We start from the raw sequence: 15,172 nt of genomic DNA on the forward strand, positions 1-15,172 counted from the left end.
CACCAGGGAGATTTGTTGGAAGGCAGATTCTTGGGACTCAGGTTCATTTTCTGTGGTGGAGGCCAGGACTGTCTACTTTTATTTATATTTATTTATTTTGAAACTTTTTTCTCTTTATTTTTCTTTTCTTTTCCTTTCTTTCCTTTTTTTTTTGAGACAGAGTCTCACTCCATCACCCAGGCTGGAGTGCAGTGGCGCAATCTCAGCTCGCTGCAACCTCCGCCTCCTCGGTTCAAGCAATTCTTGTACCTCAGCCTCTCAGTTCCTGGCATTACAGGTATGAACCACCATACCTGACTAATTGTTTTTATTTTTAGTAGAGATGGGATTCTGCCATGTTGGCCAGGCTGGTCTTGAACTCCTGACCTCAAGCGATCCACCCGCCTTGACCTCCCAAAGTGCTGGGATTACAGGTATGAGCTACCACGCCTGGCCGGGACTGGGTATTTTTAAAGACACAATGTTGATGAGTCTCTTTGGGGTGCTGTAGGGAACCTCTTTGAGAAATTCTGTAGAGCCAGGAATTTAAACTTGTAATATATTTGTCTGTCTGTCTCCATCTCAATAGCTCTCATTACTTGTGTTGAAACACATATGGCTCCACCTGACTGTTTTAAGCATTGTACAGTATCCCACTGTGTGAGCACATCTGAAGTCTTGCTGCTCCAATGGAAATCACAGTGCTGCTTCTCTGGGCTATGCTCAGGTACACTTTATTTCACACATGTGCTGAGTCTTCATCAGCAGCCACTGCATGACATATGTGTCATTCCCAAACTTCGGTCTCATTGTTTTTGCTGAGAAGGTACTGGCCACCTTCTCCATTTTTGTGTTTTCCATATTTATTACTTTCTTTACAACAGACTTTTCAGTTATTTAAATATTTTCTTTTTCTTTCAGCTTTAGATTTTTAGTTCATCAAAATGTTTCTTCTGTCAAAAAGTCTATCTGTACAAGAAAATTGCTGGGCATGGTGGCATGTGTCTGTAGTCCCAGCTATTTGGGAGGCTGAAATGGGAGGGTCGCTTGAGCCCAGGAGTTCAAGGCCGCAGTGAGCTGTGATCATGCCATTGCAATCCAGCCTGGGCAACTGGAGTGAGACCCTGACTCAAAAAAAAAAAAAAAATTCTGTCTGGTTGTAATTAGTGTGGAATTTGTATAAATTCTTTTTCTCAGATGTTTCAATTGCATTGTTTTAATTTCCACATACATGATAAATTTTTTCAAGACTCTGCTCTGTGTCCTGAGTCTCTCATAGTACCTGTCACATTGTGGGTCCTCTGGTTGTATTAGCTGGTTTGACATTTCCCATTTCTTACAGATTCCTCCCGGATCTCCATAGAGTGCTACCCTACTCTCCTTCATTAAATGCTAATTGAAGGAAAATATTGCTATATGAAAATAGAAGCAATGCCTTTTATCATATTTGCAAGTCATGAGATGTGAATTGAATGTACTTGTGTATTGCTAATGTGAAATACAAGTTTCTGTTTAGGATAACGTTTTTAAAAGCTGCAAAAAAGTTGTAAAATATTTTAAACATTTAAAGCCAAAATGACCCAATACAAAGTAATTGAAACAATTTTAAAAGTAGATAACATTGTATTAAACATTTACTCCCTACCTAGCACTGTTCTAGGTCCCAAAGCACTTTCTGTGTATTAGCCCTTTCAGTCCTCACCGCAGCCTCCTGAGGTACTTACTGTTAAACTCATCTGTAACGTGGGAATAACAATGAGACACAGAACTCTTACATAACTTAAGATATCCAAACAAGAAATAATGAGAATAATGATAGAGACAGCTTTCTGTGTTTGAGCACTTTAAAGCATCAGAGACTGTGCTTTCTACTTTGTGTCATCGTATCTGTAAACTAGGTAATCTCATCCCCACTGGGTGGGTGAGGCAATGGAGGCTTAGTGAAGTGACTTGCACCTGGTCCTACATCTAAGTAGAACACAGCAAATCAGAATTTTAACCCATGGAGTCTGTTTTGAGAGGCCAAGCTCTTAATCTTTACATTAGCTGCAGAAGACACCAAGTTCATTCTGGGAGAAGCTCTTGCCCATGCGCTGGTCATTAGGCAAGGGCTATAGAGACCAAGTCCTGACTTTCAGCAGGCAAATGGCTGCACGCACCCTGATCTCTGGCTCTCTGGACCGTTCTTCAGAATGATTAACTGTCCTCTCCTGGAAGGAGCTGGGGTGGGGCACAACAGCCAGGGTCCTTGATTTTAGAAAATGTGTTTTGTGGAAGCCCTTGGCCTCTTTTGGCCTCAGCCAAATGTGGCAAAATACAAACAGGCCAGTCTCAGCGGTTGCCCATCCTGTTCTTTTTCATACTGAAAGAATTTATTATGAGATATGTGACACATAAAATAAGGGTTATTTCTGCAAATTTGATTTTGATTTGATCCCTGATGAGTTCAACCTGTTATATCCCAAATCACCACTTTCCTCCACAGCATTTACCCTACTCTGTAATTATGTATTTACTGTATGTGTGAAGCATCCTTATCCCTCATAACCAACTGTTAGTGAGCGACACTTTCTCTCATTCACATTCTCAGGCTAAATCTCGGAAGCTTGCTTTGTTTAAGGGCTTCATTATAGGAATTTTGTCATTTCTTCTGAATAAGAACAAAACTCACATTTTTATAAATTTTTTTGCTCTAATCACCTGTATGTGAATATAAATTTGAAAGATATTAGATGGGATCCTAGTCAATAGGGCCATGTTTTTGTTCTTCAAAATGTACATTTAATTCTGGGAAGGAAGTCGACATGGTTAAAGCAGGGATCAGCAAGCCACAGTCTGCTGGGTTTGCAAAGTTTTATTACAACACAGCCACATTCTTTCATTTAGGTATTGTGTCTGTCTCCTTTGATGTCACACAGCAGAGTTGAGTAGTAGCGACAGACACCATCTGGCCCACAAAGTCTAAAATATTTAATAACTGGCCCTGCACTGAGACTGTTTGTTGACCTCCGGTTTAGAGAAGTAGAAAGTCCCCACCCCTTGATCATACTGAAGAACAGCTGCTGTTGGTGTTCTGGTGAATGTCTTTAGCTCTGCTTTCTCTGGGAAGGAAATAAGACAGTTATCTCTTCATGAAGCATTTTTTTTTTCTGGTGCCAACCTTATAATCTCATTCTTCGTTTTAATGTTTCCACAATTGCTCTGATAAAATTCTTTTAGGCCGGGCACGGTGGCTCACGCCTGTAATCCCAGCACTTTGGGAGGCTGAGGAGGGCGGATCATGAGGTCAGGAGATTGAGACCATCCTGGCTAACTAACATGGTGAAACCCCATCTCTACTAAAAATACAAAAAAAAAAAAATTAGCCAGGCGTGGTGGCAGGCGCCTGTAGTCCCAGCTACTCGGGAGGCTGAGGCAGGAGAATGGCGTGAATCCTGGGAGGCGGAGCCTGCAGTGAGCCGAGATCACGCCACTGCACTCCAGCCTGGGCGACAGCAAGACTGTCTCAAAAAAAAAAAAAAAAAAAAAAATTGTTTTAAAAAGTTCTTTAAAAATGCTTTTCCCTGTATTTATACAAGTTACCAATCAAATGTTGCAGTCTTAATCATTTATTGGAAACTCTAAGATTTTTGAGTCGTGTTTCCCACTTTGATGTGCCTTACTGCCACCAAGAAGGTTCATGTTCTTTTTTTTTTATATATATATTTTGTTTTATAGGAGTCACTGCAGTTGTTTTCAGTAGAGGTGTACGCTTGAGAAGTGGCTTCTTGGGTCTTCATGCAGCCATGGATCTTGATAAACCGTCTGTTTGGGGCTCATTAAAACAGCGGACCAAGCCATTGTTGATCAACTTGAGCAAGAAGAAGGTGAAAAAGAACCCAAGTAAGCCCCCAGATCTAAGGGCAAGGCATCACTTGGACCGCCGCCTCAGCCTCTCTGTGCCTGATCTCCTGGAGGCTGAGGTCTTGGCCCCAGAGGGCCGGCCTTACTCCGGGCCACAGTCTTCCTACACCTCGGTGCCCAGCAGTCTGTCCACTGCAGGGATCTTTCCCAAGAGCAGCAGTAGCTCCTTGAAACAGTCTGAAGAAGAATTGGACTGGAGCCAGGAAGAAGCCAGCCACCTCCATGTGGTGGAAACAGACTCGGAGGAGGCCTATGCCTCTCCTGCTGAGCAGAGGCGGGTGTCCAGCAACGGCATCTTTGATCTTCAGAAAACTTCCCTTGGAGGGGATGCACCAGAAGAGCCAGAGGTGAGAATAGGGCTGGGTTCTCATTTTTTTTTTTATCTCTCTCTCTCTCTTTCTTTCTCTTTCTCCCTCTCTCTCCCCACCCCTCCCCTTCTCTCTCTCTCCCTCTCTCTCCCTCTCCCACTTTCCCTCTCCGTCTCTCCCTCTCTTCCTCTCTCCCTCCCTCCCCTTCCCCCTTCCCCCTTCCCCCTTCCCCCTTCCCCCTTCCCCCTTCCGCCTTCCCCCTTCCGCCTTCCCCTCCCCTTGGAAAATTTGGTTAGGAGTTATTTTCGTGGTTAGCTCAGATGGGGAGAATGTTGTTTACAAGAATTTAAATTAATGCAGTATTGATTGCACCCGGTGTTCCCATTAGTTTTAGGGTTGACCTCTGTGTATTTTAAAGCTATTACAAATGACTCTTCCAGAATACTTTAGGACATTAAAAGCCATATTGGATGAATTCTCTTTTATCTGTCTCCTGGCAAAGAAATTAAGTACATAACTTTTCCTGGAATTTTTTTTAAGTGTATGTTTGTCTCTCTCACTACACCATTGCCCAGTCATACCTGTAGAAAAACCATGCATATTATTACTCCTAAGAAGTGTATGAATGTATGTCCCCCTTTGACTGCCTTAGGATTTGAACTTCCTTCTATTTTACACCTGTGTGTGCATTCACCTGTGAACATGCATTCTTTTAAAAAAAGTTAACAAAACTTTAGTATTTCAATACAATTAATTAACCAAACATAATGATGACACAAATATTATATTTCAAGGGTGAATATAATTTAAATTCAATCCCCCAGATTACCAAATCATGATATAAGTGACTGATATAATTAGTTGTTTTTAAAAAGTCTTTCATTACTGACACTGAAGTAGGTTTCCATGTTGAAGTAAGGGGTTAATTTTTCTGTGTTCCAGGTTAGTGTTACAATTGCATAGAAAACTGGTTGTTCAACTTGGATTTTTAGTTTCACTTTTAGAAACAAAACCCATTGCTTATTCCATGTATCAGGGTTTCACCGGGGAAGGGATCATGGATGATTGGAGGATATCATGGCCATATTTGTTAGCAAGCATTACTATATTAAGACACCATTACCCATAAATGACTTTAACTTTTTTTATTTGGCATTACGTTTTATAAAATCCATTTCGTAAACCTTTTTTGACTTTTTAGTTATTTATAAATTTGAAATACATGTTTCTATTAAACAAAATGCAAATGAAGTAGATTATTAGGTCAGTATAAGGAAGGTAACATGTTGAGTTATATAATAAAGTTAATCTTCATCTTTTTTTTCCTGACCAGAAAATACAAGTGGGCTTCTTGGCTTTGATATGCTAACATTTTCATACTCAGAAGGAATTTTTTTGAAGTGACTGCTGTTAAATGATTTAGAACTTTTATTGTCATGGCCGGGTGCAGTGGCTCTCGCGTGTAATCCCAGCACTTTGGGAGACCGAGGCGGGAGGATCACAAGGTCAGGAGATTGAGACCATCCTGGCTAACACGGTGAAACTCTGTCTCTACTAAAAATACAAAAAAAATAGCCAGATGTGGTGGTGGGCACCTGTAGTCCCAGCTACTTGGGAAGCTGAGGCAGGAGAATGGCGTGAACCGGGGAGGTGGAACTTGCAGTGAGCCAAGATCGTGCCACTGCACTGCAGCCTAGGTGACAGGGTGAGACTCTGTCTAAAAAAAAAACAAAAATGAAAGAACTTTTATTGTCTTTGTTGACTAAACAGAAATATTTGAATGCTACTCTAGGCCAGGCAGTGTAAAAGTTGCTATTGGAAATAGAGATGGGTAGGAAAGTGCCTCTGCCCTCCAACTATGTTTTTTTGGGAGATCTTACAAGCAGAGCATAAGAGGCAACTGGATATCAGAGCTGTCGTTGCAAAATGTTTCAGCCTGGTCTCCTGGCAGCTCATTGGAAGGAGGGGATCAGTGTGTGGAAAATGAGGGCATGTTATCTGTGAAGAAGTGTCCAAGTTGGCACAGAGGATAGTGTGCTTGCCAGGTGAGGAAAGCTGGTGATCACAGGCCTGAAGTGTGGATGGGTGCTGTTGGGGGTGATGAGTGTTTTGCTCTACCTGGATTGGAGGCTCTGGGAGCTTTGTGGTGTGACGTGTGTCTGGAAGGGTGGGCTGGTCCATGATAGTAGATGAGGGGTTGTTGGGTTGGCTATTTTATCTTCTCCAGGCTAAATGCAGAAAGCTTAGAATAGGCAGATTCCTTCCAGAATAGGTTATTTTGGATCATTTGATTTTTCCCTTTTAATGCAACCATTTTTTTAACCTTTGTTCTCAAAAATGAATCCTTTGCTCCTCTTTTTCTGACCTAGAAAGTACAAAACAAAGACCAAGACTGATTCTACTGTTCAGGGTTGAGGTTCTCGCTACTTGAGTGCCGTTGATTTGCTAGGTGGCGTGCTTGCAGAGGACGGAGGAACAGGAGTGCTGCTGATCAGACCCCTAGGATCCCTTGCCTTCTAGTTCTGCCCACCCACCTCTCTCCTCACTGGCTCCTCCCCTCAGTCCTGCCTGTTTGGGTTGGGCCTGTCCCACTACCCAGTCTGAGTTCCAGAACTGAAGAACTTGGAGTCTGATGTTTAAGGCCCTGTCCCACTACCAGTTTATCACATGGTACAGAAGAGGGGCTCCCTTACTTATCTTCTCCACTAGGCCGTGTTAATTTGGAGGATTGGCATGGCTGGGGAGACACATTTGTCTTTGTCTTCTAAGAGTCTAGCTTCGTGCCTTGCACATAGCACATAACGTGTGCTCAGCTGATATTTGTTTAATACAGAAACAATGATAGCAACGTGTACATTCAGGTTACTTGGGTATTTGTTCATGTTTTTCCTGTGAGTTTTCTTTAGTTTATGATTTAATTAAAATCACCATTTGTGGTTTTTGAAAAAATACTCAATTTTATTTTATATGATAATTGAAATTAGAAGTTTAGGCAGGTGTAAACTTTTTAGCTGAAGTTTGATATTGATTTTAACTCTGAATTTATCATTTCTGCTTTTTTTTTTTTTTTTTAAACAAAGAGGGAATTCCTGCAGAATTCATGTCATCTGAGAGTTTGGGAATTGGTTCCTCTGTGTTTTAGATCTGGCTTATCTGTTTCTTCCTAGTTAATAGCTGGTGACTTTCTATACCTTGTGTGGAATAGGGAAGAAATGAAGAAGAAGGAAGGAGTTGGCAGGTGGCAAGCCTGGTGTACAGCAAGGACAATCAGATTTTTGTCCAGTGTTCTCAGTTTAACTTACTTTGTTTTTAGCTTTCCAGAAGGGTCAGTCAAGGAGTGAGCATCTGTGGCCTGAGGGACCCCTAGGGCTTTGCCTATTCTGTTGTGTACCAACGCTGCTCTGGTGCCAGGCTAAGCCTGTGGCAGTGGGACAGGACCCCAAATATCAGCAATGCCTGAATTCTACAGTCACCTCCAGGCCCACCAGCATCAGCAAAGAAAGTGAAATGTTAGTCTACTGTTACGGGGAAATGGAATGATGGGGCAAAAGAGGAAAGTAAGGATGAGGGGCAAGGAAGCAGGAATGTGAGAAACAGGACAGGCAGAGCCTAAAATATTGCAAGTGCCAAATCCAGCTGTAAAACCAAAAGGTGAGAACATACGCTTAGAAGAAAGGATACATCGGTGGAAGAGGATTTAGCCAGACTCTCTCTTGAGCTCCGGATCCACACCCTACTGGATGTCTCATAGGAGCCTGGTTTTGACTTGTTTTGACAGAATTCACTGTCTGCCTGAAGAACTACCTCAAACATAGACCATGATTTCTTGGCAATATCACCATTATTCACCTAGTTGTTCAAGCCAAACACCGGTGAATAATGGTAGTCTCTTACTTTCCCTGCTTTTCATGTTCTGTGGGGTCTTTTGTCATCTCACATGTTTCCTCCTTTCGTACCTATCATATTAGTCCATTTTCATGCTACTGATAGACATAATGAGACTGGGCAAATTACAAAAGAAAGAGGTTTAATATGGACGTCTTACAGTTCCACATGGCTGGGGAGGCCTCACAATCATGGCAGAAGGCAAGTAGGAGCAAGTCATGTCTTACATGGATGACAGCAGGCAAAGGGAGAGAGCTTGTGCAAGGAAACTCCATGTATTAGGGTTCTCTAGAGGGACAGAACTAATGGAATATATATATATATATAAGTTTATTAAATATTATCTCACATGATCACAAGGTCCCACAATAGGCCATCTACAGGCTGAGGAGCAAGCAGTCCAGGTTCCAAAACTGAAGAATTTGGAGTCAGATGTTTGAGGGCAGGAAGCATCCAGCACGGGAGAAAAGTATAGGCTGGGAGGCTAGGCCAGTCCATTTTCACATTTTTCTGCCTGCTTATATTTTAGCCTCACTGGCAGCTGATTAGATGGTGCCCACCCAGATTAAGGGTGGGTCTGCCTTTCCCAGCCCACTGACTCAAATGTTAATCTCCTTTAGCAACACCCTCACAGACACACCCAGGATCAATATTTTATATCCTTCAGTCTAATCAAGTTGACACTCAGTTTTAACTATCACACTCCCCGTCATAAAACCATCAGATCTCATGAGACCCATTCACTATCATGAGAACAGCATGGGAAAGAGCCACCCCGTGGTTCAGTCATCTCCCATAGGTCCCTCCCACAACAAGTGGGAATTATGGGAGCTACAAGATGAGATTTGGGTGGGGACACAGAGCCAAACATACCACCTACCTCATATTCATTCTGTTCTACTGAAATCCTTCCCGTACTTCAAGGCCTAGTGGAAACCTTCCTTCTCCGTGGTGCTTTTTCCAACTTTGCAGTGAGTATAATCAGCCTGCCTTCATTTTCATAGCATGTCACTTTTACTCTGACTGAGCACTAACCTCAGTCTGTTCTGTGGAGAAATATGTAGAGAGAAGAAGGGATTACAACAGGAAGAGGAGGTAGAAAGGGGAAGGCAAATTGATCCTGGGCAAGGGCATCACTGAGTAAGTTCTTGAGAAAGTCGGCATGCTCTAAGACATGTACTAACTATCCACTGGTCATCTAGCTCAGAGGACTGACTCATGATAACCAGATGGTCATGAGTCTGAGCTACAAATGACAATCACAACTAATTTGCCATGAGAATTAAATACTTCAAAGACTCTAGGCCAGATGTGGTGGCTCATGCCTGTAATCCCAGCACTTTGGGAGGCTAACACGGGCAGATCACTTGAGGTCAGAAGGTCAAGACCAGCCTTGCCAATGTGGTAAAATCCTGTCTCTACTAAAAATATAAAAATTAGCTAGGCGTGGTGGCACCTGACTGTGATCCCAGCTACTCAGGAGGCTGAGGCACGAGAATCACTTGAAAGCAGGAGGTGGAGGTTGCAGTGGGCTGTGATTGTGCCCATGCACTCCAGCAAGGGTGACAGGGCAAGATGCCATCTCAAAAAATAAAAAATAAAAAAGTAAAGACTAATGTTCTTTTGATGTAAACAGCTCATTCTTCATTGTTGTCAAATCACACGGAAAGTCAAATCATAATCAATGTCTACTTCATTAACCTGTTAGGAGAAATTATTATCGCAGGGCCTGGAAACACTTGAAATGCATTTCCTCCCCACAGTCAGCCTTTAGGAGAAGTCACATGAGAATCGGGAAAATTGGTGCAGGGATTGGCACACTACAGGGAGAATGCATGGGCTCCATGCTGAATGGCATTTCATACACCATCCATCTCACGTTGAGTACTGAGCCACAAATTAGAACTTGACATATTCACACTTTGTCTGCTAGGGCCACCTTTATCCGTCTCTGTGAGCCCACTTAGTCCAGGAAGCCTGGATTTTAAAGTCCCTCCTTCTGAATAAGTCCAAACTTTTATTGAGGCTTCCTGGCATGACCTCTCCCTTTTTCTGATTGACACATTATTTCATTAATTGTATGTTATCACTTCATTAATTGTAAGGCTGATATCATGGTGGCCTGGCACCCATATTGTGTCCTGTAGGTGACTTTGTATGTCTGGGTGCTGACGGATAGAGTCATTACTTGGATTGAATTGTGTCCCCCAGACTAAGTTCTTATGTTGAATCCCTAACCTTTATATGACTGTATTGAAGATATGGCCTTTAGGAGGCGATTAAGGATAAGTGAGGTCAGAAGCATGGAGCCCTGATCCAATGGAACTGGTATCCTTGTACAAGAGAAAGAGACACCAGAGGTCTCTCATTCCCCACCATGTGAGGACACAGTGAGAATGGAGTCATCTGCAAGGCAGGAAGTGGGTTTCTGTTGTTTCAGCCACCTATTAAGTGGTATTTTGTTATAGTCGCCTGAGCTGACTAACTGTGATCTTAACAGTTTTAGCCTCAGAGGACGATCTCATTGCTCTTGTCACCAAGACTTGTGGCTAAAGAGGAGGTAGGAGCACCGTAGACTACTGCCACATACCAATACCTCCACGCACATACACACACATGCGGATATATATATAGACGTATGGGAGTGTATATATATATCTTTTTATAGGTGTGTGTGTATACACACATAGCTGTTTAGAAGTCAGTCTCTCTTGTTAGAGTATAAGCTCTTGAAGAGTAGAAATGTCATTTTTCTTCTTCTCCCAGCCTTTCTGCAAACCTTGCTTATATGGTATGCATGTATATTGATTCATATTATCACTGCAGTTGACTTTCCAGCCACTGCCAAAGGCTCGGAAAGCCATAAGAAATTTAGTTGTGCTGGGGAAGGGTGATACATGGAGGCCCTACGTGGGTACGGCCCTAAAGAAAGGAGTTTCTAAGTGTCAGATGAAATGTGAAGAAGCTAAAGTTAAGGGAACTTGGAGGGAGAGGAGCTTATTTTTTTATTTTTTTCTTCTTATCTAGTTTTTTTCTCCTCATCTTCTCCTCCAGTCAGCACTCTCCTAGTACTTATTTTACAAGACGCTTTTAACATGCATTGTAAAATCAGCTAAGTATTTAGAAAATGCATACGGTCTATTCTGATTCTTGCCATAGGTGTTGATGGTGAAATTGGGATTAGACAGACACTGGAAAAAATGACCAGCAATACCAACCAGTCTCTACTCAGTGCTAGATAACCAGTTGAGATAAGTGGGGAGGTTACTCTGAGCAGGGTGGTCAGGAAAGGCTGGAAGAGAACTCCTTTTGAGAATTAGTAAGACTTAGAGAGGCAGAGAGTAACACAGATTAGTTAAGTTTGTCTGTGGGGCTAGAAAAATATGAAGGTCTTAGCCCAGTACCTGCCAGCCACAAGCACCTAACAAGTGCTCACTGCCATGATTACGATTGTATTCATTAGTGTTTATAATTATTTTTAACATTGCTTATTTTTCAGAATGACATGGAGGTTTGGGGAATTTTAGTGACTTGCTTAATGTCATCCAGCTAGTAAGTGTCAGAGACAGGATCTAACTACAGGATTGTCTGAATCCTGGGACTGTGCACACAACTGTGTGTATAACATGAGTTTGGAAGTACAATTCTGCAAATGGGAGAGCTCAGATCTGGAGATAAAAAAAAGTTGATCACAAAAGGAAGACATTTATTTTTCTGTGTCCACTGTGTCCTTTTAAACACAAGGATAATTATCAAGATTGAATGGGCTCATTGTCATGGTCAATAACTAATAATTATGAAAGAAAGGATCATTCCCCCTTTCCCATAATCCATGTAATTCCACAATGGGGTATGTCCTTCCCTGACATTTCATTTGGCAGTTGGAGTTGTGAATAACTAGCTTTGGCACACGCTTACGTGGGTGAGTTGAGTGATTTAGAGAAGTTCCCCATTGAGATATTTCCAGAAATTGCTTGGCAACTGCATAGCTTCAGGTTAGTGATCACAGAGAAGCAGAGTGAGAAACCACAGAGGAGAGGAAACGACCTCCAGGGTGCAAAATTAAACAAGTGCGTCAGTTTCTCTACACTTCAATGACGTGATTTTTACTATTTTTGTGTGATCCTGAAAGTCGTACCTCAATATGTGATGGTGTGTCAGAGAGGCAGGTGTGTCAGCTACATCCCAGGGTCCATCATGGGCTCAGTCTTGCTGTTCTTCTTCCTTCCCTCCTTTCTTTTGCACCCGTTGAACACCTGCTTTGTGCTGATGCAGATCTAGACGCGAGGTACACAGTAGTCAACAAAATAGAAAAAAGTTGCCTCCCTCATGGAGTTTCCGCTAGGAAAGGTGGCATGCTATAGATATAATCAGAACATAAAGTGTCATGGAGAGAAAGAAAGCAGAGTAGGTGCTGTGGGGGAGGTGTTATCATTTTGTACAGAGTGGTCAGGACGGACCTCTTCCGAGAAGATACCTTCACACAAAGATATGGAGGAGGTGAGGAAGTGGGTTGTGTGCATAGCTAGAGAAAAGCCTTCCAGAAAAAGAGAACAGCAAGCATAAAGGCCCAGGGTAGCAGGAGTGTCCCTGATGTTTCAGGAAGAGCAAGGAAGCAGTGAGGCTGGAGAGGAGGCAGTGAGGGGGCAATGGGAGGAGATGGCAGAGAAGTGAACAGAAGCCACATCATGTAGGGCGTTCCTATCCTGCCAGGCAACTCTAGCTGACCATCACAACTGCTTAGTGCACTGAATGAGCAGGATGCACAGGAACCCCATGGGCTCAAAGCTGCATCGCTCATAGGGCAGAAGGAATCGTTGGCACACGGGCAGTGCTTGCTGTGCCTGCTGTAGACACTGGGGATAGCAGTAAGTCCAAGCTTTGCCTTGGACAAAATGTATGGAGAAATGGCGCACAGGCTGACGGGCTGTGGGCAGAGGGAAAATGGCACCGTCCCGAGGCATCGTCAGCCAGTCTCTGACTTTGTCCTGGTCACTTTCGGTGGGGAATGTTGGAGGGAGCTAAGAAAGGGACTCAGATTGCTCACCACCTTCATCAAGTTCTTTTGATCCACTCTTCCCAAACACACAGGCTGTTTTATGACTATTACTAATATAATTAATCATAATAATAATAGAATAGCAACACCAATCTAATGCCACTTACTGAGGGTTTATGTGTAAGGAACTCTGCTAATTTCTACATGAATATTATCAGACCACATCTATTTGGTTTCCTCTATATACAAAGAGTCCTCGCACAGTGTCTGTCTGAGAAAAGGCTTTCAGTAAATACCCTCTGAGTGATTTAATTATTCTAACAACCTATAAGAATCTGTTTTGACCCATTGAGAGATGTTCCCATGTCTTGAATTTTAGGTGTATTTTTCAAGGACAGAAAGCTAGAAAGTAGCAGAGGTGGGACTCAAATCCAGGTCTTTTGGACTCCAGAGCCTTGTTCACTACCATGTACAGCTGCCTCCCGGTCAGGCGAGGTGTGCTGTTTTGGGATTCTCCTGGCGCAGGTGTGGTACAGTGAAAAGAGCAGCATACCCAGGTTAGGCAGGGGAAGCCCAACCCAGAGCGCTTGCCAAGGCCGAACTCTCCAGCTTTGCCATTTAGCCTCCTGGCTCTGCTTTCCTCTTTGCCAATTGGGGAGACTAATTACAGCCTGTGGTCTTGTTTTAAGAAGTCACAATGAGTATAAATTTTACATTGGAAAGTGCTCAGCAATGTACAAGCAACCATTTTTTAAAGTATCTCCTGTTAATAAACATGCAAAAAACTTATGGCAGGTCAGTGGACAAATATTACTGAATATGCAAAGTTTTAGAGCATTCAACAGGGGTTGGTAAACTTTTTTTTAGAAAGAGCCAGAGCTTTGTGGGCCCTTTACAGGCCTCTGTCACAACTACTCAAGGTGAGGTCACATGACGTTAGCCATAGCCAACACAGGAACAGGTAGACAGCAGTGTATTTCAATCAAACTTTATTTGTAAAAGCAAGCGGCGGGCTGGATTTGTCTCATGGGATGTAATTTATGGACTGTTTTATACCATCATATGCTTGAGCAAGGTATACGGACACACACACGATTCATATTTTGCTATTAGATTAGATAGTCAATACTGCAGGGAAATCACTTTTAGAGACCAATCTTGGAGATGAGAGAGAATTAAATTTATACACCTTGATTGTATGATCCATAACCTCCTGAAAAGTGGTATAAAAAAATAAGAACAGACTTGGCCGTTTGGTAGGCTTCATTGTTTTCTGAGTACACCTTCCAGTTTTGACCTCTCACTGCCATGTAGCTCACTTTTCATTCTATCGTTGTGTCCAGTTGCTGCCTCATGGTTAGTGGAGCCGTCTGATTCCTTTTGCTTCTTTTGTAACTTCCTTTGTCCTCTATGTATTTGTGTTTGTGACTCCTATATTCTTAAATATACATATTCTAGATAGACAAGATATGGGTTATAGATTAAATATGCAGTATGTATACATTTATATAATGGGGCAGTTTTTAAAAAGAATACTATTGATTTGTTCAGCCAACTTTTTACTCTTATTTAGCTTTTCTGGATGTGGGTTTATGTTTTCTTCCTCTGAAATGTAAACAAACAGTGACTGCTTACATAATTTTTAATTTGGCTTCCTGTGTGTGCCTCATAGTAAGACCCTTCAGACAGCTACATGGGAGGTGGTATTTGTACAGGATCACATTTAGTGTATATTGAAAGGAAAATGTTTATTCACAACAGTTTCTTGCCCTCAATCTCAAAGTCCTTGGTGACTAGAGAAGATTTTCTTTTTAAAATAATTGATCTGCCGTTCCAGTATCTCCCCATATCCTGCTGAATTTTAGTATATTTGCATTCTTATGGAAGGCAAATCCACATCTAAAGGGAATGCAAAGTATGTATTACCTTCCCACAAATTTCAGTTTAGCAAGGCAGAATGGAAATATCAATGCAAACTCGCTTTTATTTAAAAAACACAAATGAAAAACACTTATCTGCAAGGCAGTAGTGAGAGCTATGCAAGGGAAGACTAATCTCGTAATAGTGCTCATTCCGAGATGTTAATGCTGTGTTTCTG

The 15,172-nt window shown here is 42.2% G+C and overlaps 1 protein-coding gene across 2 annotated transcripts in view; it reads left to right on the forward strand.

Annotated features, from left to right (window-relative positions):
• MCTP2 (multiple C2 and transmembrane domain containing 2) overlaps positions 1 to 15,172 on the forward strand; it is a 254,972-nt gene that overhangs the window by 62,863 nt on the left and 176,937 nt on the right. For both annotated transcript variants that reach the window (XR_008513796.2, XM_002825867.6), the window contains exon 2: positions 3,697 to 4,229. Coding sequence is in view for 1 of the 2 variants with exons in the window: in XM_002825867.6 (XP_002825913.1) it covers positions 3,765 to 4,229 (465 nt within the window). In the remaining variant the exon portion in view is untranslated. The remainder of the gene's footprint in view (positions 1 to 3,696; positions 4,230 to 15,172) is intronic.

Source organism: Pongo abelii, chromosome 16 (assembly GCF_028885655.2).
Source record: "Pongo abelii isolate AG06213 chromosome 16, NHGRI_mPonAbe1-v2.0_pri, whole genome shotgun sequence".
In the NCBI taxonomy this organism is placed as follows: domain Eukaryota; kingdom Metazoa; phylum Chordata; class Mammalia; order Primates; family Hominidae; genus Pongo; species Pongo abelii.